The sequence below is a fragment of the Tympanuchus pallidicinctus genome, unplaced genomic scaffold (assembly GCF_026119805.1).
Source record: "Tympanuchus pallidicinctus isolate F22 unplaced genomic scaffold, pur_lepc_1.0 scaffold9, whole genome shotgun sequence".
In the NCBI taxonomy this organism is placed as follows: Eukaryota; Metazoa; Chordata; class Aves; order Galliformes; family Phasianidae; genus Tympanuchus; species Tympanuchus pallidicinctus.
The window spans coordinates 10,437,085-10,461,280 of record NW_026294813.1 but is presented as its reverse complement, the minus strand read 5'-3'; the positions used below and the strand labels follow the sequence as shown (position 1 = coordinate 10,461,280).

At 41.9% G+C, this 24,196-nt stretch overlaps 2 protein-coding genes across 2 annotated transcripts; both read left to right on the top strand.

Moving 5' to 3' along the window:
* Positions 1–5,890: 5,890 nt before the first annotated feature.
* RIMOC1 (RAB7A interacting MON1-CCZ1 complex subunit 1) lies at positions 5,891–9,151 on the top strand. The gene is made up of 6 exons (XM_052669998.1): positions 5,891–6,332; positions 6,679–6,785; positions 7,146–7,292; positions 7,683–7,814; positions 8,024–8,138; positions 8,711–9,151. The coding sequence occupies exons 1-6, from the start codon at positions 5,891–5,893 to the stop codon at positions 8,998–9,000; spliced, it is 1,233 nt and encodes a 410-aa protein (XP_052525958.1). The 3' UTR covers positions 9,001–9,151.
* Positions 9,152–9,279: 128 nt separating this feature from the next.
* Positions 9,280–21,117, top strand: FBXO4 (F-box protein 4). The gene is made up of 7 exons (XM_052670382.1): positions 9,280–9,524; positions 9,763–9,998; positions 12,264–12,484; positions 13,480–13,555; positions 16,027–16,205; positions 17,134–17,309; positions 19,222–21,117. Exons 1-7 carry the CDS (start codon positions 9,354–9,356, stop codon positions 19,309–19,311), a joined length of 1,149 nt encoding a protein of 382 aa, XP_052526342.1. The 5' UTR covers positions 9,280–9,353; the 3' UTR covers positions 19,312–21,117.
* The last annotated feature ends 3,079 nt before the right edge of the window (positions 21,118–24,196 follow it).

Below are 24,196 nucleotides of genomic sequence, written 5' to 3'. Positions count from 1 at the left end.
CCAGAATTTTTATTTTTTTTTTCCAGGGGCCAGTTTGAAAACATATTCTAACAGTTCACAAGAAGTCACCACTCTGTTTTGGGAGCTTTGTGCAGCTTTAGCAAATACAGTTATTTACGATCATCAGTACCATGAAACATGCCCAGTTAAATCCCAGAATAGATTGAGCACTGTAGAGATGCCCTGTTACATCCCACTGAACTCTCAAACAGGGCACACAGTTTGACATTTATATTCCTCCAGATACCATGGACATCCTCACTTAAAACTAGCAGGCCTCAATTAGGAACTACATCTGCAGCAAATTTAGTACAGAGATATTTAAGTAACCACAGTGACCTCATGGACTGCACTGAAACTAATTACTAATGGTGAAAGTGTTTCAGATTCTCATATTCCCAAATTCCCAGATTCCCTAAACTGCCAACTAATTAGCTCAACTCTCAGCTATTATACTGCCACACAGATTAATACAAAATCCCCTTAGTAGAATTAATTTGCTTTGATCCAAGGAAATTAAGAACAAAAAACTCTGTAGGATGTAAAAAAAACCTTACTACAAGTTAGGTGAAAGTTCTCTAAGGTAAGTTACACATTACAGTCTCAAGAACTTACTGTTTCAAACCGGGGGAAAATTGTCTAGGTTGCCATGCAGATTATAGCCACCCATATCAGCTTGGTACTCAGTCAGCATACAAAAAAAAAAGGCAGTATTCAGCCAGATAAACAATCCAACTTCATGCATCAAACCATTTTGCAACTCAGAAATTAATGTAATTAAGTGCTAGGAACGTGCAGGTAAGATCTTTTTCTGATCAAATGACATTATTTCTGTCTTAGGTAAAAGTCAACTATGAAATAATATACTAAATTACAAACACAGTAATCTGTAACATTTGGAGACTGAGGTGATGTTTACTATAAGCAAGTTCTCCCAAACCAACACTTACAGGAACCCATAAATTACATGTGCCAGGCAAAAGAGTGACAAAGCTGTTCACAGTACACAAAGTTCTTTGACCATTAACCATAAAATAGAAAAATTCAGGTTTCCTTGCCTGTTGCCAATAAACTGCTTCACTGCATTATAGATTATTGTACATTTTACATTTGCTGTTTAAAAGATACTTAAATTCTCTAGCAGCATTGCTATGTCAGGCTCTAATATACCCTGTTTCCAGGAAGATGATTTTAGAAAAATCATAGAATCACAGAATCATAGAATCACAAGGTTGGAAAGGACCTACAAGATCATCTAGTCTAACTGCCCTTGCAGTGCTACCACAAGCACTCAACCATATCATGCAGCACGTCATCCAGACGCCTCTTGAACACTGCCAGGGACGGCGACTCCACCACCTCCCTGGGCAGCCATTCCAGTGCCTGACCACTCTCTGAGAGAAAAAGATCTTCCTTATGTCCAACCTAAACCTTCTCTGGTACAACTTGCGGCCATTTCTCCGGGTCCTGTTTGTTGCCTAGGAGAAGAGGCCAAATCCCTCCTCATCACAGCCTCCCGTCAGGAAGTTGTACAGTGCAATGAGGTCTCCCCTGAGCCTCCTCTTCTCCAGACTGAACAATCCCAGCTCCCTCAGCCACTCCTCATAAGAGTTCAGCTTCATTGCCCTTCTCTGGACACGCTCCAGGGCCTCAACGTCTTTCCTGTAGTGAGGGGCCCAAAACTGAACACAGTACTCGAGGTGCAGCCTCACCAGTGCTGAGTATAGGGGGATGATCACCTCCCTGCTCCTGCTGGCCACACTATTTCTAATGCAGGCCAGGATGCTGTTGGCCTTCTTGACCACCTGGACATATTGTTGGCTCACGTTCAGCCAAGCATCAACCAACACCCCCAGGTTCCTTTCCTCTTCATAGTCATAAAGCAGTTCCAACTTCAAAGCTCAGCATATGCCACTTTCTAATAACCAGTAATCACTGCTAAATCATCTTATATTTTCTGAACATGCATAAATGCCAAGCAGGTACCATGTTGCCCACATGCAGATGACCTTGTTATAACAAGGAAGATTGTTTTTATTTCATCAAAACACTATCTGAAATATGAACATACTAGAAGCAAGTAAAACAGAAAACAATCAAGCAAGGAGAAACAAAAACATAGCCACCTAGAGTTCACATGCATCTCCAGAATTAATATATTTTGCATCTGTTGAACAAAGTACCCAATTTCACATTTGGCATCATAAATATCAAATATGCTGACTTAAATGTATTTTAGAATGAACACATAGCCTTATTAAGTTGACCGACTTAATTTAATGCTTCCTTAATAGTTTATATGACATTGTGACACTGTGACGCTGAACTCAAGAAATCATTTTCACAGAATTTAATTCCACAAGGATGAAGGAAAGCTCTGATAACTATTTTCTTAGCACTGTTCGGATTGAATTCCAGTTTTCCACTCCTTCTGCAGTAATTCTAATGAGGAAGAGTATGTCTCTCTGTTATTCAGAGAGGCATTTGAAAAGTGATACCACGATACTGACCATCTTTCTTACAGATATTAGATACAGGAAAGTCATGAAGCTCACATACTATAAATACACATAATAGTTTCTGTGCATAATGCAAAATATTTTCACTTATTTTAAAGAGTAGAACTATTTTTTTTTCAAATACAGGGATGAAAGACATGCAAAGGACCAAATATTCTATGCATACAATGCACTTCCATAAAATCAGTTTCTCTCAACTATTTATGTAAGCAAAATGTATACACCTTCAGCTAGCAGAGTTGGAATTCCAACATCTAAGACTGACTGCAACAATACAATCTTTACCGAGGCAGCTTTGTCTATGTGACCTGAAAAACAGATTGAGAAACTGACACATCCACTTGCCTCTTTACTCACTAAAGGTCATCAGATGGTGCAAAACGATCCAAGACTGAACTAAAGTAACATATTTTGAGCAAACCTTTATTATTTAAACCCACATCAATTATTAGAGATATAACTTACCAGAATACTGTCCTTCATAAGGCAGATAAACTAGCCTAATTCCCACTGCACACACAAATTCTGAACTCACACTAAAATAGTGCAATTGTATTTGCCTTTAATTTAGGTTATCACTGTTTTTGCACATTTTAGAAGTGTGTAATCTTTTTAATTGAAATTAATTAATTAATCAAAGCCTAAAGGTGAGTCATTTCTCATTGATTTCCTCATGAAACTTTGCCATTCCTACCCAACACTTTAAAAATATACACCAAACTTTAATAATCAATCAGAAATCAAGTACAGGTTCTATTAGAAGCTCATAGCCTATCCAGTCATTACTAAATCAACTCATATTTTTCTCAGTTATTATTATTACATTTAAATCAGAGACAGCTTACAAATTACCTCACAAATATTAGAAAAATCTGACATATTATTTGTAGTAAAACTGGGTACTTATTTCAATGGATCTGAAATATATTGATTCTGGAGAGGCACATGAATGCTAACTACTCATGGAAATCATAGTAATTTACTGTCACTCTCTGATACTTACAAGTTACTGCATTATAAACTTTCCCAGATACTACAGAACTTAAAGCATGCTGCTCTAAACTGAAATCAGTATATCTCTTTTAATATATTTGCTGTTCATTTCAAAGCCAAATTTTGACCATGGACTTTTAAACTGCTAGGAATTGCTGGGTAAGGGATATTTTGAAGAAAAGTCAGTTTGTGACCAAAACAGACCATTCAGTGGTACCTTCATCACTAGTTACTATTAAAATATACAATCAAAGTACACATATTTTCACCAAAAATCAAAATGACTTCTTTATCACCCAATTTATGTGTCATAGCTCAAGAAAATTTGCACAGCCTGGAAAATTTCAAAGTTCTTGAGACTGCTTGTAACGATAAAAGTGTAAAATTCATTGCTGTGCAAATTATTTACTTGGATATTTCTCTACTTTTAAATGAAAACAAGCATTTTCTTACTACATAGTTTTCCAGTTCCTCTTTTTAAAAATTAGTGGGGGTAACACTAAGTATACAGAGGAACCACATAGTTATCTCTAATTTCTTTAGCTTCCAGAAATAAAAGAGGTCACCACTTCTAAAGCAACATAGATTACACGCATTCAAGATAGTTGTTCTGATATATTCATAGATAAATAGAAAATTCATAGATAAATTACATTTATCAGGATAGTTAGCCAATACTGCCAGAGAACCACAGGACAAAAATAATTCTTTACTGGTAACCAGTTACAACCAGTGTGTTTCTCTAGCAGCATGCACATTTACAAACAGATTTCAGAAGGACTAAAGAGTATTAGTACTGATTTGGAAGGAAAAAAAAAGCAGTAGAATTTACTGTGGCAAATAGATATGAGAAAAAATGCATACCCAATGAGAACAGAACCTACTGAATATTTTGGAACTACAAATTTCTGAGACAAAAATGATAGCTGTAATTATTACTTATGTATGTGGCATGAGCCACAACTGTTTACATACTGTGAAGCTTTTGGTTGTTCTTCCACCAATGTAAGAACAGAGCCCGTTTTTAAATAGCCACCATCTTACTAGTAACAGTATCTTCCAAATTAGGAAGCACTAGAAAGCAAATTATCACAAATACTGGAAAATGCTTTTACTTGAAACTTCTTTTATCACGCTATAACAATTCCCTAAAACAATTCTATAGAGAAAAGCCTTTTTGCTTCAATAAGATTTGTGTTGGGAGACACCTAGAAATAATATTTTTCTTGAACATATAGAAAAAAAAAATGAAAGGATGCAACTAACTTTGTAGAAAACTTGGAGAAACTAAATTTTACTATTTTCCAACCCTGAAAAGAAGGGGAAGAAGTAGAAAACCCCAAATCAAGACACGGTCTTCAAAGATTGCCAGCATTTGTCTAAATGGCTTTTATCTAGGGGCTTTTATCTAAAACAAGTTCTAGGCAAAACCAAAACATAAAGCAAATTGAAATAATTGTTCTCTCAAATAATCAGACATCTGTTCTTTTATCAGTCCTTCGAACAAAGTGCTCTGCAAGGTGCATGGGGAATACTAGCATCATAGCTCTATAAGGTTCAACACACAGCTTGGAGGTTTCCTGCCAGAGGGCATAAAGCTTGGAGAAGGCATTTTTTCTTCTCTCAATTTCTAGCAGTTTCTGTTTTGCCAGGTTGCTATTAACAGAATCATCTCTTTCAGTCAAGCCACTGTCAAGAAAAGTCAAAAACAGATTCCACAGCATATTTAAAGAAACATCGGATAATAGTTTTTGGACAAAATCATATACCTTCAGTTTTGGAACAGGTACTTGTAGAATAAGCTGCAGTGCCTGAGTACAGGCAGAGGAACAATACCGCTTCCTTTGTCAATTAAGTCAACACACAGCCATTTTAATTTTGTTTGTTTGCTTCTCCAAAAGCGACACCTTGAAAGATTAGATGATATCTCCTTCCCTATTAAAGGCGCATTTGCCAACAAAAAAAGTCAATAAGAGAGCAACATAAGTCACAGCTGGATGTTGAAATGAGAATCATAGCAGGAGTAAGCGAGAAGCAATCTGAAGAACCTGAAGGCGACTTAGCAACACACAGCCATTTCTCAGTCCCAAAACTGACAGTGTGGAAACTACTGCATTTCATTTAAGGCATGAAGCCCTGTCTCCTCTAATGCAGTTATTTACCTTAGTACTTTCAGTATTAAGGCAGATGTTCTTTAGATGAAAATATGTATTTGGGTGTGGACTGTGCTGGACTAAATAACAGGATACACAAAACGCTAAGAGATTTAATCTCGAAATTATTATTTTTTTTCCTTTTGGTTTTGCTTTTGCATTGCGTTTGATCTGTTTGACTGCACTTCTGTATGGCACATAACTCACGCAACAGCAAAAGCATCCATGCCTGTACACAAACAGCGGTGCTCTGTTACAGACACCGCGGCGAAGCGCAGCCATGCTTCGGAGGTACAGCAGTGGGAGATGAGCCATATAACTGTCAGAACGAGCACCACGCAGCTTGCAAGGAGATCGCCAGGCGGAAACGACACCCCCACAGCCCGAGCGCTGCGCCGCCGCCATGACGTACTGACGGCGGGAAAGCGCCACCCCGCGGCTCCATCCCCCACAGCTCTCGAAAGAAGGCGCGGTCCGCCGGAGCTGCTGCGCGTGCGCACGGCGCTGCCGCTGCGGTTATGGCGGCGCCCCGTAGCCTCAGCGTCTCGCGGTGACGAGCGTGGGCGGCTGGGGATGGCCGAGGCGGGGAACGCGATGTCTGCGCTGGGGCCGCGGCTGGAGGCGCTGGGCCGGCGGCTGGAGGCGCCGAGGGGAGCGGGCGGCGATGGTGAGGGGCGGCCGTAGGGAGTGGAGACGGAGGCCGTTTCCCTCGTCCCCGGCGAGCCGCTGAGGGCACCGCCCTCCCGCCAATAAGGAGTCAGGGCCCGGGGCGAGACCGCGGTCCGCGGAACGTTGAGGCCGCTTTGTTGAGCGGGTGGTGAGGCTGAAGCCCGCCCCTGTGTGGCACCGAGGCGGCCGCTGTGCCCGTGCGCTGTGTGGTGCTGCCCGCGGGGCCCTCCGGTCGGTGATGGCAGGGCGAGCAGCGCAGAGCCTCCTAGAGAGCTGCGCGTTATCTGCCGCTGCACGCATCACGAGGGCTGACCCTGCTAAGGGGGCACTGTGTTCTTCTTCAGGTATCTTCTTAGCAAAGGGCTCTGCTGCTCTGGAGAGACTGAAGGACCTCTGTAAAGAAGGGAAAGAGAAAGCACATCATTCCACGATTCTACAGCTTTACACACAGGTAGTGCATACGAAGCACGTTAACTGCCTGCTTTTGGTGTGTGGGAGAAGGGTAGGGTACAGCAGGAACTGATCTGTGTCACCTAGCATGTGTGGTAACACAGAACACATAAAATGCCAGTCTGCTTTTATTTGGTTTGGGAGATGAGTTAAGAATTGACATGTAGGACATAAAGAGACATGAAGAGTTACCTCAACTGCAAACAACCATACTTTTAACTGGTTACTTTTTAAAATTAAGGATTACTTTAAAATTGTAATCCTTTACAAACTGTCACAAGTGTGCGCTTGTTACTGCACGCTACCATCTGATTAGTTTGCTGGTGGTATTTTCACATTGTGTATCTTCTTGCTTCCATAGGCTGTCCTAGACATTACCTATTTTGAGGAAAGCCAGCTTGTGGATGAAGATTTTGCAGGGGAATCTTCATTACAAAAAGTTAAAGAACTTATCTGTATTCTTTCAGACCCAGAAGACTTAGTGAGGGAATGCAGCATAAATGAAGAAGTGAGTACTAACATTATTCATCCAGAGAATTAACTATTTATTACTTAAAAAATCAAAAATCTGATTTGGGTAGTAGCACTTGTTGTTTTTTTTTTCCCCAATGATCTTAAATTTTTCCCAACACAAATACGTTTTAGCTGTATTTAAATAATGATTCCTGAAAATAATTTTTCAAGTAACTTGTGTGCCGAGAATTTTCCTTACTAACATTTCCTGATTCCAGACACTTTTGACAACATAAACGCGAAGTACTGGACATATGACTGAGCACTGTTGTTAAGCACAGCCTTTAAAGATGGACATTTAATATGTACGCATGCGTGAGTGTGTATGTGATAGCTCAGATGGCTTATTTTTTGGCTTATCACAGTTTGCTGGATTTTATTTCAGCCTGTCAACATCCTTAGTACAGACTTGGTAGAATGTCTTTACTGGAGAAAAGGAGCCCTGTTTTACATGTATTGCCATAGAGTAAAAGAAAGGAGCGAATGGATGAGAGGAAACGTTGCTTTATTTAAAAAGGTAAAGGAGATTTTGTGAAGTGCTCTGAGGGTATGAGTGCATGTAAGTACAGTTAAAAGCATGACTTGTCTCTTTTAAAATTTCTTTTTTTTTTTTTTTCCTCCTTTAAAATAAAACTGAGGAAATTCGTATCTGCAAGTATTTCTGGCTATCGTTAAATTAATGAGAATTTATCTAATTTTTTTCCTTTTCTTTTAAACTATATTCAGTGTCTTAATGATGGAGTTCATTACCTGATGAAGATGCTTAGCTTCAGATGCCCTCTTCATTTAGATGGAGATATCTCACTTCAAGATAAAGACACAGCTAGACTACTCAGTGAAGGTAAAATAAATAAATAAATAAATAAATACAGCACACACCTGTAACTGCTCCACTTTATGAAATCTCTATTATGTTTTTTTTTAATTTCATTTGAACTCACTTTTTAGAACAAAAGCAGCAAACAAACAAACAAACAGATATGAGAAAAGTAGGCAGAAGTACTGCTACTGCTTAAAATGTTCAAATGTTAATGCTCAAATAGCATCTTTTTGCTGGACTTGGAAGGCTCGTAAGTACTCTAGTATGAATATACCTCACCATACCAGCATTTAAAGAAATACAGAACTTCTCTAGGATAAATAGGCAAACACAATTAGCAGAGTATTTATATGCCCATCTTAAATATTTAAATATTATGAAAGGGCGAAGTGGGTGAAGTAATGAGCAAAACACATTCTCTTCTGGGGAGCTTCAGTCATGCAATTGTAGAAATGTGTGCTTTAGTCTACCTCTCAAATAGGCTTATGTTGCCTTTGTCAGCATTGATTACTGTGTTACTAGAAAAAAGTAACAAACTGTATATTTGTTCACAAGAGAAGAATGAAATACCTGATCTAAATTGTGTTTTGCAGGTATATTTAGCGACACGCACTTACTGGCCATGATGTACAGTGGAGAAATGTGCTACTGGGGACTGAAATACTGTAGAGAGGGAAAGCAGGAGAACCTCAAGATGATGAACTCAGTGTCTGGCAGTGAGCTGGGCTGCAGATCACAGGGTGCACTGGTGGATTTCCGAGAGCTGGGCAAAACCATGTTAACAAAGTACATTGCTGTGTGTGAGGGACCTTTAAAAGACCAAGGATGGAACACAACAAGTGCAAACCAGATGCTATGCTACCTCAGGAAAACCCACAGTTAGAATTGTCGCTGTTGCTCTGTCGGAAGCTGCTCGCTGTGTGATGAGCGCTCATAGGATGACTGTCTGCTCCAGGTTGGGACCTGCTGTGCCTCGAGCCTGCCTGCTCGTACAGAATGTATGCTAAGTTGCATTAAAGCACGAGTTCAAAGAACGGGCGGCACGGCGGTCCAAAGTGCTGTGCGGTAGTGCTTCTGGAACGCGTCACCGTTCAAGAGCTCCATCGAATCGCGGGTGACGTTCCTCGCGGGCCTGCTGACGGCGCAAACTCCACGCTGGCCGCGGCGGCGTGTCCTCCGTGCCCCGGGCGGGCGCCGCCTCCGGCCGCGGTGCGGCTGGCGGCGGAGCGCGGCGGTATGGCGGCGGAGCGCGGCGGGCTGGAGGCGGCGGTGCGCGGCCGCCTGCGCGGGCTTCGGGAGCGCTGGGTGCGGGGCAGCCGGGAGCGGGGTGCGGCGGCCGCAGAGCCGGGCTCCGCAGACGGCGCCGAGGAGGCGGCGGAGGAAGTGAGCGCCCTGCAGGCGCTGCCGGTGAGCGAGACCCTCCTTCTTCTCCGGCGCTGCGCGGGACCGCGTAAGGGCGCGGTGTGCGTGAATAACCCAAATTCCTCGCTGCAGCAAGGGAAGGACACCGCGGTCTCTAGGCCTTCCGCATCGGGCAGCAGGGATAACGCACCATGATGCGCGGCACCCTTGTCCTACTCTCCCTCTGCGCCGCTCGGTTTGTCGGGCTCCCGGAGCGCTAACCCCCTGCTGTGGTTGTTTGCAGATCGACGTGCAGCTGTATATCATGTCCTTCCTCTCTCCCCAAGACCTGTGCCGCTTGGGGTGCACGAGTTGTTACTGGAGGGTGGCTGTGCAGGACCCCCTGCTGTGGAGGAATTTTCTCCTGCGGGATCTCCCGATTTGGACATCTGTTGATTGGAAATCTCTCCCAGCCGCAGAAATTTTTAATAAAGCCTTTTCACAAGTCAGCGATGAAGCCCTGTATGATTATATGGCAGTGTAAGTATTTCTCTGTTCTCTGATACAATTCACAAGCCCTGCACAGCAGCCCACAGACAGGTTTTATATTTACAGTAGAAAGATTGTGTGGTAAGATGATACTGAATAAATGTTGATGGTGGTTAAACCCATTGCCTGTTTTGGAAATCTGATTTCCTGTTGTATGACAGTTTGGTCAGTTTGGAATTCAGCAGGATGTAAGATGCTTTGAGAAAGCAGAGGTTTTTGTAAACTATACCACAGGAAAACAGGAGAAGCTGCAAATCCTGGTGATGTTGATGAAAATGTTCTTAAGTACAATGGAAAAGTACACTCTTTATATAAAGTACTAAAAAGTATTTCAAATACAGCAAAACTAATGATTATTCCTTATCTCTGAATTAGAGAGATGTGGATCTCTTCAAGGCAGAGATTGGACTATTCTGTGGATAACTGTTTGGAAGGTCACAGCCAGGGCGTTGTGGTCATGACTATAGAGGCTGTTCACAAGTGCTATCCCCCATGGGTCCATCTTGGGACCAGTGCTATTCAACATTTTTACCAGTGACATAGACAGTGGGACTGAGTCTACTCTCATCAAGTTTGATGATGACACCAAGCTGAGCGTGCGTTTGATACAGTCAAAAGGGTGCAATGGTATCCAAAGGGACCTGAACAAGCTTGAAAAGTGGGACCATGAGAACCTAACGAGGTTCAACGAGGCCAAGTGTGTAGTACTGCGTTTTGGTTAGGGCAGTCCCAGGTATATGTTTCTCCACAAGCTGGAGATGGAACTCATTGAGAGCACCCCTGTGGACATGGTCTTCAGGTTCTGGTGGATGGAAAGCTGAACATGAGGCAGCACTGTGCACTTGTGGCCTAGTTGGCCAACAGAATCCTGCTCTGCAACAGAAGAGGTGTGGTCAGAGGGAAGAGGGAGATGATTGTCCCCCTCTGTTCTCCCCTTGTAAGGCCCCACTTGCAGTACTGCATCCAGGCCTGGCGGCCCCGGCACAAGAAAGATGTGGAACTGTTGGACCAGATCCACAGGAGAGCTGGGAAGATGACTGGAGAGCTGGAGCACCTCTCCTGTGAAAAAAGGCTGAGGGAGCTCAGCTTGTTCAGCCTGGAGAAGAGAAGGCTGTGGCAGTACTTGAAGAGCCTTTACAAGAGGGGAGGATTACACTAGAGGATGGTGAGGCACAGGTTGAACAGAGAAGCTGCGGATGTCCCGTTCCTGGAGGTGTTCAAGGCCAGGTTAGGTGAGGCTCTGAGCATCGTGATCTAATGGATGGTGATCCTTCCTGTGGTGGCAGAGTTGGAACTGGTTGGTCCTTGAGGTCTCTTCTAATTCAAGCCATTCTAGATTCTTATGCTTTTTGTATTTTATTTTCAAGACTTAGGAGGAAAAAAAAAAGTAAATATTGAGAGTGCATGGAATAACAAGTAGTACTGTTTTAGTTCTGTTGATTACTGGCTAAAAGATAAAGTCTGTGATTAGAAGTAGTGTAGTTTAAAATCACAGAAACCTCTATAGTGTGTTTGGATGAGTGAACAAAAACTCTGTGACAAACAGATTATTCAGTTGTGGTTTTTTAAACTTCAGTTACTTTGCAGTAAAAGTTTTTCATTTGCAGTTACTTTTTCCCAAGATGATTTCATAAAACTTGCTTCATGAAGAAGTGCACTAAGACTCTACAGTCTTTTTGCCCTGCATCCTCACTTTGGATGGGAAAGAGGTACTCTGAATGTGAAGTAAAACATATTTCTGATTTTGAACATAGGATTTAAATGTTCTTAGGTCTGAATACTTAAGAACATCATATATTTGAAACCATCTGTCACTGATTGCCATTGTGTCACAAAATGGGTTGGGTTGGAAGGGACCTTTAAAACCATCTAGCTCTAACCCCCTACAGTAGGCAGGGTTGCCACCCACTAGATCAGGCTGCCCAGGCCCCCATGCAACCTCTTATCCTAACAGTGCTGTATGCACAGTGTTGGAGTTTCTAATTTTCCTTTTTTTTAATAAACAATAAGATTTATATTAAAGGTTTGAAAAGTCGGTGTTTGGAATCTGGATGAACTGATGCTTTTGCCTGCTTTATGGTGATGTCTGAAATCATCAGTTTGGAACTTTCACCAGTGCATTTTCACCCTTTGCTTGAGTTATAGAAGTATAGAAGCGTGAGAAGTGTGGGACCTAAAAAAATGTTTATTGATTAATACCACTTTTGTATTTTGTGTTTTGTATTTTGTGTTTAAGTTGCATCTATTTTAACACAGATATAAAAAAAGCTGTCCCCAGACCAGAAGAAGTTTGAAATCAAGCCGCCCCCGCTATGGTGCAGTCGCTTCCTTTTTGCAATCGCTGGTCACTCAGTCAGAACCTCGTTTTGCTATGTTTGGGCCGGGTTTGGAAGAGCTGGATGACTCTTTAGTACAAAAGATGATGACGTGCCCAGAAATCCTGCTAGTGGCTGGCTTACCTCAAAGACGAATTCATGGTAACGGTAGTGATGGTTATTGTTTGTATTAATTTTAATTTCATGAACAGATATAACAAAAAGCAGGGGAGAAATGGAAAAAGATTTTTTTTAATGCTCCCCTTGAGACTCAAAAGCATACTGATTTTAAAAAAAAAAAAAAAAAAAAAACCTCTCTGCATGTATTTATTCAAAAGGATAAATACAATAAGCATTAGAATTGTAGATTGTTGCTGCAGTAAATTTAATGATTTCATTAAAGAAAAATCAAAGGTATCAAGATTTTGTTATTTTTTTCTATTTTGATCCTAAATTCCATGTCAGAATTGCTGTGGTAATAGAAATTTTCCTTTAGATCTTGCTTGAAGTGGTTAAAAACTAGGTTTGTGTTTTTTATGCAGGAATTCAAGACTGATCATGTATGTGATTCAGTCATCCAGTGTCAAACAGTGTAAACTCCAGAGTTGTAGGACCATGAAAAGGAATTTTGACAAAGTTTAAAAACTTTCTTTTTAACGTCTGTAATTTCACTTACGTCCAGACCTCACAAAAACTTTATTTCCTTTATTTAAATGCAGCACAGTTGGAATGATTACATTATCACTGTAAGAGGTGTGAAAATATGGTGTGAAAATAGAACTTCTTAGTTACCTTTTTTTCTCTCATTTTCAATTCAATTTGTTGTAAATAGTCCAGAAACTTTTCTGTGCTAGTTTAGGGTGACAGACACAAGTCTAACTCCTCTCTTAGCTTTCTAGGTTCGACCCTAAATGTTAAATGTATGCAAATACCATCTTGTTTTCTTCTAATGCTGCTTATTTTAGTTAAATTAACTGTCTGTGTGGCCAATTTAGAGCAGGTGTAAAATTTCATCATGAAATAATGTATGCAAACTACCCCTAGCAGCAGCATGTTTGTATGTATCCATTTTACCGCACCACTGCATTTTTCAACCTGGAACTTAATTATATTCGATGACAAAGTGTTTGTAATCTTTTATGCTTTCTTTCCTGTAGGAATTGGATCAGGAGTCAGTTTTCAGATGAATAATAATCAAAAATTCAACATTCTGACGTTGTACTCAACCACCAGGTAAGATTACTTCTCCACAAAAAAGCACAATTTTTCAGTTGTTTCATACTTCTCTGGAAGTATGAATTAATTTAAGCTCTGGAAACAAGGCTGTGTCACCTGGGAAGAGTACAGGAACGCCGTCCGGACTTGCAGACGTGGGATCAGGGAAGCCAAGGCGCAGGCAGAACTGAACTTGGCAAGGGACGTGAAAAACAATAAGAAAACCTTCTACAGGTACATTGGCCAGAAGAGACAGGCCAAAACGGGCGTACCTACTTTGGTAAATTTAAAAGGAGAACTGGCTTCAACAGATGAAGAGAAAGCTGAGGTGCTGAATGAGTTCTTCACCTCGGTCTTCACTGGTGGCCAGGATTCTAGTCTTCTTCACGTCCATGAACCCTGCATCCCCAAAGCTCTATGTGGGGACCAAGGAGGTAAATCCCTCCCCACTGTAAGGGCAGAGCAAGTCCGAGAGTACCTCCTTAGACTGAATGAATACAAGTCTATGGGGCCAGATGGCGTGCATCCCAGGGTCCTGAAGGAGCTGGCTGAGGTGGTTGCTGAGCCGCTCTCCATCATATTTGAGAAGTCGTGGCTGTCAGGTGAGGTCCCAGATGACTGGAGGAAGGGTCACGTCACTCCCATATACAAGAAGGGGAGCAGGGAGGACCCAGGGAACTACAGGCCGGTGAGTCTCACCTCCGTGCCTGGGAAGATCATGGAACAGATCCTCCTGGACAACATGCTCGATCACATAAAGAATGAGCATGTGATCCGAGACAGCCAGCACGGCTTCACCAAGGGAAGGTCATGCCTGACTAATCTTGTGGCTTTCTATGATGGAGTGACGGCATTGGTGGACGAAGAGAAGGCGATTGATGTCATTTACCTGGACCTGAGCAAGGCCTTTGACATGGTCCCCCACCACATCCTCATCTCCAAATTGGAGGGAAGTGGATTTGATGGGTGGACGACCCGATGGATAAGCAATTGGTTGAAAGGCCGCAGACAGAGGGTGGTGGTCAATGGCTCTATGTCCAGGTGGAGGCCGGTAACAAGTGGTATCCCCCAAGGGTCTGTCTTGGGAACGGTGCTCTTTAACATCTTTATTAATGACATCGATGAGGGAATTGAGTGCACCCTCAGCAAGTTTGCTGATGACACCAAGCTGAGTGGTGCGGTTGATACGGTGGAAGGAAGGGATGCCATTCAGAGGGACCTCGACAGGCTTGAGGGCTGGGCTCGGGTGAACCTAATGAGGTTCAACACGGCAAAGTGCAAGGTTTTGCATTTGGGCCGGAAGAACCCCAGGTACCCGTACAGGCTGGGAGGAGTGGGCCTTGAGAGCAGCTCGGCAGAGAAGGACCTCGGGGTCCTGATGGACGAGAGACTGAACATGAGCCAGCAGTGCGCTCTGGCAGCTCGAAAGGCAAATGGGATCCTGGGCTCCATCAGGAGAGGGGTGGTCAGCAGGGAGAGGGAGGTGATTGTCCCTCTCTACTCGGCTCTTGTGAGGCCCCATCTGGAGTACTGTGTCCAGGTGTGGAGCCCTCAGTACAAGAAAGACGTAGAGATCTTGGAAAGGGTCCAGAGGAGGGCGACTAAGATGATCAGGGGGCTGGAGCACCTCCCCTATGAGGACAGGCTGAGGGAGTTGGGCTTGTTCAGCCTGGAGAAGAGAAGGCTGCGGGGTGACCTCATTGCAGCCTATCAATACCTGAAGGGAACCTACACCCAGGAGGGGAGTAAACTCTTCAGAAGGGCTGACAACATCAGGACTAGGGGAAATGGATCCAAGTTGAAGGAGGAAACATTTAGGTTGGATGTTAGGAGGAAGTTCTTCACAAGGAGAGTAGTTAGGCCCTGGAACGGGCTGCCCAGGGAGGTTGTGGATGCCCCGTCCTTGGACGTGTTCAAGGCCAGGTTGGACGGGGTCCTGGGCAACCTGATCTGAATGTGTGCGTTTGGTGGCCCTGCTAGGCAGGGGGGTTGGAACTACATGATCCTTGAGGTCCCTTCCAACCCAGGTGATTCTGTGATTCTGTGATTCTGTGATTCTGTGATTCTGTGATTCTCTTGTTTGTTTTGTTTTTTTTTAATGTGACTCCTTATAAACTGAAACTTCAATACATATCTTCACTCTTTCTCTTCCCTTCTTCAACTGCTACATTTTCATATGGAAGTAATAAGCTTATTTCCCTAATTTTATATATTTATCATGCGTATTTGTTACACATAACAGGTCCTCCTGTCCCTCTTAATACCTTAAAAGACAATAAACATATGCTAGTTTGTGTTTTCGGGTATATTTTCATATGCATCTCACAAATCGCTTGTCATCTGTAAACATACAGTAGAAAAAATGGGTGGGGAATGAAAATTTTTGGTGGCTTAGAATACTTTCCTTCCACTTTACTATACTGCCTAGATTTTGTTTTGTATTCTCTACTTAATTAACCTGACTACTGAAATATTTTAATATCTTGTAGTGTGGAAAGGAAGAGAGCGAGAGAAGAACAAGCTTCTGTTGTGAATAAGATGTTCTACCAGGAGAACAGCACTGCAGGGAATCAACAAGCTGTGCAGTACAACGTAATAGCTCAAGTTAAAAGGGTGTGCGAAGTAGTTGATGGATTCATTTATGTTGCTAATGCAGAAGCTCATAAAAGTAAGGAACTTCTCTCTTTTTTGTTTTAATTCATATTTCGTGAATGGTATTTTACGGATGGCTGGAATGTCGTAAAGATCTGTGAAAAGAATGAAATACATGAAAATCCATGTCCGGATTGCTTCACTTTAGTGCTGTTTCTTCAGGTCTTACTCAGAGGTTACTTAACCTAAACACTTTCCATTATTTTCCTGTGAGGAGTTATGTCCCCTGGATTTGGTTATAATTAACATTGGTAAGGCAGTTATTTAATCTATATCTGGTAAATGATTTGAATTTAGATATATATACACACACACATACACAAACTAAACAGAAATAAAACAAAAAACCTTGGGGATTAGGAAGGAGGACAGCCTGGAATGATAGTAGTGATGGAACAGCCTGGAAACAGAGCCTTCACCAGAAAGGCTGCAGTGTAAGATGCAATTAATCCAGATCAGGATGGTCATATAGTAAGACGAGTCCAAACAAGCATCATGTTAATTGTCTTTACATACATCAGCTTTAAATGGACGAAAAGTGTTAATTCAGGAAATAAGAGGTATACTGAGGCTGCAGACTGTATAGTGTGTCAGTATTTCTCAGTGGCTTGTTGTAGTCTTGGACTCTGCGGGGTACCTGGAAAACACTGTGATGTTAAGGACTTGATTAAGCTGTATGTGTAATTTATAGAGCTCTTTAAATAACACCTAAGTTTGGTATAAAGATGGATGATCTAGCCTTGAGAGTAGCAAACTGGATAATTTGCCTCTCTTTCTTCCAGTCCTCTTTCCTCAACTCTGAGACCTTATGCATCTGAAAATTAATGCGCATTTGAAAATATATAAATAAAATTAAAAACAATTGAAAATTAATATGTATGAATGTTCTCCTTGAGGTTTACGTGTATTTAATATTCATGTATTTATTAAAAATTGTTTCCTAGAGCATGATCGTGAGGAGGAACTGGCTCATATTTTGGCTATGATTGATCCAGCCCTTGGGCCTCCTAACAGACCTCTGCTAGTTCTGTCTTGTGTCTCTCATTTTGGTGTGGAAAGGATTCCTTGTGTTCATATGGCACATCAGCTGCAACTAAATCTGCTACCTCGACCCTGGATGGTACTTGCTTTTAAATCTTTATCTTCTGTTTCTAGATGGCTCAAATGTAATGTAAGATCATTATAGTTCCTGAAATGTACCTATATAAGAAAGTGTACAGCTTTCAACAATACTATATAAGCACTCCACCTAAATGAAGAATTTAGTGTATCTGGTCCTGTAAGATAAGCATTAGCCAAGCTGACCATAAAGGTGGTTTGGCCAGGTGTCCACACAAGAAGCTTCAGATGGAGCCAAAACGGAAAAGAAGTGTGAAGTGCTGGTCTTAAAGGAATTAAGGAAAATCCAGTTAAATTTGAATTTAAATTTTCTGAATCTCAACCCAAAGCCTTAACTATAGGATGGATTTCTCTGATGTTTTTCATGAGTCTCTTAATTATCACTTGTTTGGCATGATGTACTGAGAGAAATGTAATTGTTTAGTCTAGTTTGGTTGGTCGGTTTAGTTGAAAGGAATCTTTGGAGACCATCTAGTCCAACTGTCTGATCTCTTCAGGGCTAGCCAAAAGTTAAAATATATTAGTGAGGGCATTATCCAAATGCCTCTTAAACACTGACAGGTGCAGGCATCAGGCACCCCTCCCAGAGGCCTGTTCCAGCCTCATGGTGAATACCACCCTGATGGTGAATAAGCGTTTCCTAATGCCCAGTCAACCTCACCTGGCATAGATCTGTGCCCTTCCCATCCTATCATCTCAGAAACAGAGTCCAGCACCTTCCTCTCCACTTCCCCTCCTCTAAAGTTATAGACTACAATGAGGTCACCTCCTGACCTTCTCTTATCCAGTCTGGACAACTCAGGTGTTTTCAGCAATTTCTCACAGGACGTACCTTCCAGCCCTGTCATAGTGAAGTACTTTAACATCCTTTTTTTAATTAAACTGCACACAATATTCAAGGTGAGGCCACACCAAAACTGAAGCAGGAGCATCATTTCTGGCTGACTGTGCTGTTCAGTGTCCTCAACAATGTGATTTGCCCATTTGGCTGTCTGGCTCATGCTGAGCTGCTGTCACCAGCATGCCCAGATCCCTTCCTGCTGACTCACTTTCCAGCCACTCCCATGTGTGCCTATGTCTGGCATTGCTCTCTCCCAAGAGCAGTTCCCTGCATTTCTTTTGTTGAACTTCACACTGTTGATTATTGTCTGGAGGTTCAAGGTATCTGCATCTCTTTTCCAGCAAACTTACTGAGAATGTATTTAATGTATTTCACTTCTGCAACTAAATCACGGATAGAAATGTTGAACAGAACTGGTCCTTCTGTTGAACCTTGAGTTCTTGACAAATCAATTCTTTTTTTTTTTTTTTTTTTTTTTTTAACCTGAAGTGCTGGACCAATTGTTTCATGCGTGCCAAGTGGAATATTTATCATTGTGGCTCAGTTACGTGTAACTTGTTTTCTGATAATGTTGTGTAGGAAAAGAAATCCCAATTTGTTTCCTTTGCTTTCTTTAAGAAAAATCTTCAGAAGCTTTTTCTTTTCAGTGTAACATCTGTAATAGGCACTTCAATACATTACAAAATCTGAAAAGAAATAATACGTCTTGAATTGTAATTGAATTGTGTTGACATTTTTTTAGAGGGATTTTCAAGTAGCTTCTCATCTGTAACGTAAATAAAATGTTCTCAAGTAGCGATTGAAGTAATTGAAATTAAATTCACCAGAATATCAAGAATGCAGGGCTTTTCTAATGAATCTCATAATTAATTCTTTAAAAAATGTTTTCATTTTGCACCTTGCTTTCAGGAAACTTGTGCTAAGGGTTTGGAAGTGAGTGGTAAAAATGTAAATTTGATAGATTTCTGACTCTAAAGATAAACATGGAGTGCAGCTAAAATATGATTACATTGCCTGTTAACTGTAATATATGAGATTTAAAAAATATTCTGTGATATTATTATTTTTACAGGTGCAGGACACTGTAGCTGCAACTTTAAGTGGATTGCTAAGTGGAATTGAATGGCTCTTGGAGGAAGCGGATTGTAAAAATGCACAATAGTTGAACTTATTTTGTTTTACTGTATAGAGACTTCTGTGTTTTAAAATTCACACGAAATGGGAATGTCATCCTGAGTCAGAAATATCAGAAAGAAGATTTAAAACAAAATCTAGCGTATATTTCAATGCACATAAAAAAAAAATTAACATTGTTAATTAGAAGAACAAGTAAGGGTTCTTGGGTTCCTGCAGCTGATGAAGAATTGGCTTCATAAAGGTATCTGGGTGTTTGGTTGGGTTTTTTTGGTTTTTTTTGTTTGTTTGTTTGTTTTGTGTTAGTTTCTTCTTTGAATCTAGGGACTTCAGAGTGCAATCTTTCCTGAGAATATCTGATAATATAATCTTTTCTGTAAATATACCAAACACTAGGTTAATTTATCAGCGTAGTCGCATTGCACACATCTCGCCTTTAGTTATTTTATTTAGTTAATATAAATTCAGAGAGCTCAGCAGTGACAGTTGTCTGACCAAAGAAAATACACTACATTGTTATCTTGCTCTTAGCTCATCTTTTGTAGGTTAACAGATAAACAGTATATTTTTCAGAATATTTCTCTCCTTTTTTTTTCCTTCCCCTGAAGTAATTAACTCCGTGATAAGAAATAGTGCTTAGGGGAGAATTATCAGAATTTGCAGAAATGGACAAGTAAAATCCCTTCTGTCAGTCACATGTTTCTTGTTTGTCATCTTATTTGCCAGTACACCACAAAACACTTAAGCATCTTCAACATTCTGCTGCAGATAAATTAGTTTAAACTGACATACATGTTGCCATGAATGAATATTAAGTGGAATGATTAATCTTTTCAGTGCTCAAGGACCTGTCAGTTACTCAAATAATTGTTGCTATTTGCAGATGTGAAATATTTGACTTAAAATTTTCTACACAGTTGCAAATATTTTTGTAAAAAGGGAAACAGCACTTCAGATCTGGAATGGTAGTTTTTTTGTATTGTTGTCTTTTGAGATAGTTCTGCTTCTGGTCTTCCACCTTTTAAACAATTTTTCACAGAATCACAGAATTGTAGGGGTTGGAAGGGAGCTCCAGAGATCATTGAGTCCAACCCCCCTGCCAAAGCAGGTTCCCTACAGCAGGTCGCACAGGTCGGCATCCAGGCAGGTCTGGAACATCTCCAGAGAAGGAGACTTTTTTATAATTGTTGAATGAATATTCAGAGACTTCCCTTAGCTTTTTTTTGCCTATGAATGTATTTGTTCTGTTTTGTTTGTAGTTTATTTTCTTTGCCTTTCTCCATAGAAATGCAGTTGTCTTGAAAAACTTTTTTAGTGCTTAGATAGATAAATGGCTACATGGTGTAAGTACAACTATAACTACCTTTATCTGGTATGTGTTTGTGCTTAACACAGCTACGTCAGGAACATTCAATTTAGGAATTATCCCTCTCTCTCTCTCTTAATGAAGTAGTACAAAGATGGAAGTGTTGTCTTACTTTCTTGCATATTTATCCTGTATTAACTCAGTTTTCTGGACTTTACCCTGATTTCATATCCGGGCATTTTTGGAGTGAAAATCTACGGGAAGCCATACAATACTAATTCTGCAACTAACTCTGCTTTGATAGAGTACGTGTACTTTGTCCTCTGAGGTAGGATGCAAAACATGGATAACTGGAGAAAAATTTCCACACAGTGGGTGCATGTGAACTTCCTGCTAATCACAATAATTCTGTAGTGATCTGTCTACTTGAATGCAGCATCCTGATTTTGTGTTAGATACTATGAATGTTTGTTTCTGTCAGATCCTCCTTCTACTTTCTAAAAAATAAATTATTTTTTTAAAATGGCATTTCTATTCTTCTTTCCTTTTATATTACACCTGCTCCCATACCTGCACATACACAAATGTTTACGGCCATGTTGCTGTAACAGGTAACAAGCTGTCATTGTCATGTTAACCATTAATGAAAACAATATTATTGAACAATATTATTTAATTAACAGATACTTATTCATTATCATTTTAAAAGGTCAAGATAATGTGAAAACACAGTTCTCCTTAACCTAAAGGACTTTGGTTAAATTAATTTACAGTAACTTAATTAAGTGTTTTTAAAGGTGTTGCCTAGGAGACAGATAGAGGAAATTGGAAGTTTGTGCAGCTGCATCAATGGAATTTCAAAGCTGGTGGGACAGCCTGTATGGCTGCAGTGGAACAATACTGTACCCTGGGGTGCTGCAGGCCCAGCACTGCGACCATGCCAGGGAGGGTGGTGTCCCGCTCTGCTCTACACTGTGAAGCCTATCCTTCAGCAACGGGTGTGGGTTTGGGTGCCGCAGTACAGAAAGGACACACAACTCTTAGTGTGTGTCCAAAGAAGGGCCACAAAGATGGGAGAGGGTCTGGGAGGCAAGGTGCATGAGGAGTGGCTGAAGGCCCTGTGTGCTGGGCCCAGAGCAGAGGAGCTGACGGGAGGCCTGATGGCAGCTGCAGCTTCTCACAGGGAGTGGAGGACAGTGCTGGGCTCTGCTCTGCGTGACAGCGACAGGGCCCGAGGGAATGGCATGGAGCTGTGCAGGAGAGGGATGGGGGTTAGGGAAGGGCTCTGCACCACATGGCGGGGGGCATGGAACAGCCTGCTTGGAGCAATGGGCATGGTCTTGAGCTGCTTCAGTTCATGGGGCATTTAAGTAATGCTCTCAGAAATAGAGTTTCAATTTTGGGTGGACCTCTGTGGAGCCAGTTGGTGATCCTTGTGAGTCCCTTCCAGTGCTGTCATTCTATGATACAGCTGTGGAAAATGTGGATAAGAGTGTGCGCTTCGCATATGAACAGCTCAGATGCCAAAAGATAAACCATGGAATGATTTAAGAAGCCACATGCCAAATGATTATTGCACAGAAGAGATTGCTGTAGATTTTGTTTAGATCTAGTTTTTTTAAAATTTCAGGCAGAACAATTACTATGTAAACTCTGGACTTGGGTGAGCTTACAAGTGTAATGATGCACATAAGTTTCATAGAATCGTATAACCACCAAGATTGGAAAAGACCTCTGAGATCACCCAGTTCAACCATCCACCTACCACCAATATTTCCCACTAAATCATGTTCCTCAGTACAACATTTAAATGTTTCTTGAGCACCTCAAGGGCTGGTAACTCCACCATCTCCCTGGGCAGCCCATTCCAGTGTCTGACTATTCCTCCAGAGAAGGATTTTTTCCTAACATCCAACCTGAATCTTATCTGGTACAACTTCAGGCCATTCCCTCTAGTCCTACTGCTAATGTCTCACTCCGATTATCAGAGGGAGAGGAGATTCTTTGATATTATGTATACCCTATCTGAGATTAAGAAACAACAGTTCAAATGTTGGTCCAACCAGTTTATTACAAATCCTGGTCACTAAGAGAAAATGAAGGCAGTGTCTACTATGAATTAGGGTGACGGGGAAGGGAAAGTGGAAGATAGGAAAGAGGAAAGAAGTAAGAATTACATAAAGCAGGGATAGTCACCACCAAGATCCAGCAGCATCCCGTTACACGCTGTTCTGATGGTCCGAGGCCAATACAGGAGCAAAAGTGCAGGGGACAGCCGCACAGAGTGGCCAGCCTTAGGCAGCAAGCTGGTACAGATGGAACAGGCCAGGAGAGTCTGTCAGCAGGGAGGTGTCATGTTGTGAGGTGTCTGACGTCAGACACCTAACCTCTTGGTTGTAGGTCCCTTTTCTATCTTCCTTCTTCTGCCAACATGGCATTCCTGCGCACTAAGAGTCACGTGCAGCACCCCTGAGATGGCCATATCCCTCAAGATGAGCCCACACAAAAGACTGCTTCCCAGCCATTAAGCTGCTACCTATCTCTCTCTCCTTGCCTCTGGCCACCAAATCTTCACACAAAAGATTTCTCCAACTTCAACCAGAACTTTCCTGGACTTGTCCACTTGTGTTCCTCAGCAAGCTTTGAGACAAAGGAAGCTTTGCAAGCTTTGCAAAAGGAATAATCTCTCACAGCTAGCTACATGGGAGAAGAGACTGCCTGCCACCTCATCACAACCTCTCTTCAGGTTGTGAAGAGTGATAAGGTGACTCATAAGCCTCCTCTTCTCCAGAATAAAGATTTTCAGCTCCATAGATGCCTTTCATAAGACTTATGCTCCAGACCCCTCACCAGCTTTGTTGTCCTTCTCTGAACACACTCCAGAGCCTCAGTGTCTTTCTTATAGCGAGGGGCCCAAAACTGCACACAGCACTTGAGGTGCAGCCCCACCAGAGCTGAGTACAGGAGGATGATCACTGCCCTGTTCCTGCTGGCAACGCTTTTTCTGATGCAAGCCAGGATGCCATTGGCCTTTTTGGCCACCTGGGCACATTGCTGAGCGCTGACCAGCACCCCCAGCTCCTTTTTCTCCACACAGCCATTCTGCCCAAGCCCACAGTGCTGCCTGGGGTTGTTGTGCCCAAAGTGCAGGACCCGGCACTCATTCTTGTTGAACTTGATCCCTTTGGCCTCAGCCCAGCCATCCCGCCTGCCCAGATCTCTCTGTAGGGCCTTCCTACCCCAGGCAGATCGACGCTTCCTCCCATCTTGGTGTCGCCTGCAGACTTGTGGAGGGTGCACTCAGTGCCCTCATCCAGGTCACCAACAAAGACATTAAACAGGACAGGCCCCACTTCTGACCCTTAGGGAGCACCGCTTGTGTCTGTTCACTGGCTGGATTTAACTCCATTCACCACCACCCTCTGGACCTGGCCACGCAGCCATTTCTTTACTCAGCAAAGACTGCATCTGTCCAAGCCACAGGCTGCCAGCTTCTCCAGAAGAATACTGTGGGAGACAGTGCCAAAGGTTTTGCTAAAGTTTAGGACTTAAATTTCAAAAGTAGTTACAATTTGAATACTAGTATGTCTCAAAAATATGTTTTATA

Excerpts from the sequence above, each read along its gene's own strand:
- RIMOC1 (XM_052669998.1), top strand. The coding sequence starts at position 5,891 with ATGCCTGTACACAAACAGCGGTGCTCTGTTACAGACACCGCGGCGAAG. Across the intron at positions 6,333-6,678 it reads GAGGGGAGCGGGCGGCGATG|GTATCTTCTTAGCAAAGGGC; the intron begins GTGAGGGGCGGC and ends GTTCTTCTTCAG. Across the intron at positions 8,139-8,710 it reads AGCTAGACTACTCAGTGAAG|GTATATTTAGCGACACGCAC; the intron begins GTAAAATAAATA and ends TGTGTTTTGCAG.
- FBXO4 (XM_052670382.1), top strand. The coding sequence starts at position 9,354 with ATGGCGGCGGAGCGCGGCGGGCTGGAGGCGGCGGTGCGCGGCCGCCTG. Across the intron at positions 9,999-12,263 it reads CTGTATGATTATATGGCAGT|ATATAAAAAAAGCTGTCCCC; the intron begins GTAAGTATTTCT and ends ATTTTAACACAG. Across the intron at positions 16,206-17,133 it reads TAATGCAGAAGCTCATAAAA|AGCATGATCGTGAGGAGGAA; the intron begins GTAAGGAACTTC and ends ATTGTTTCCTAG.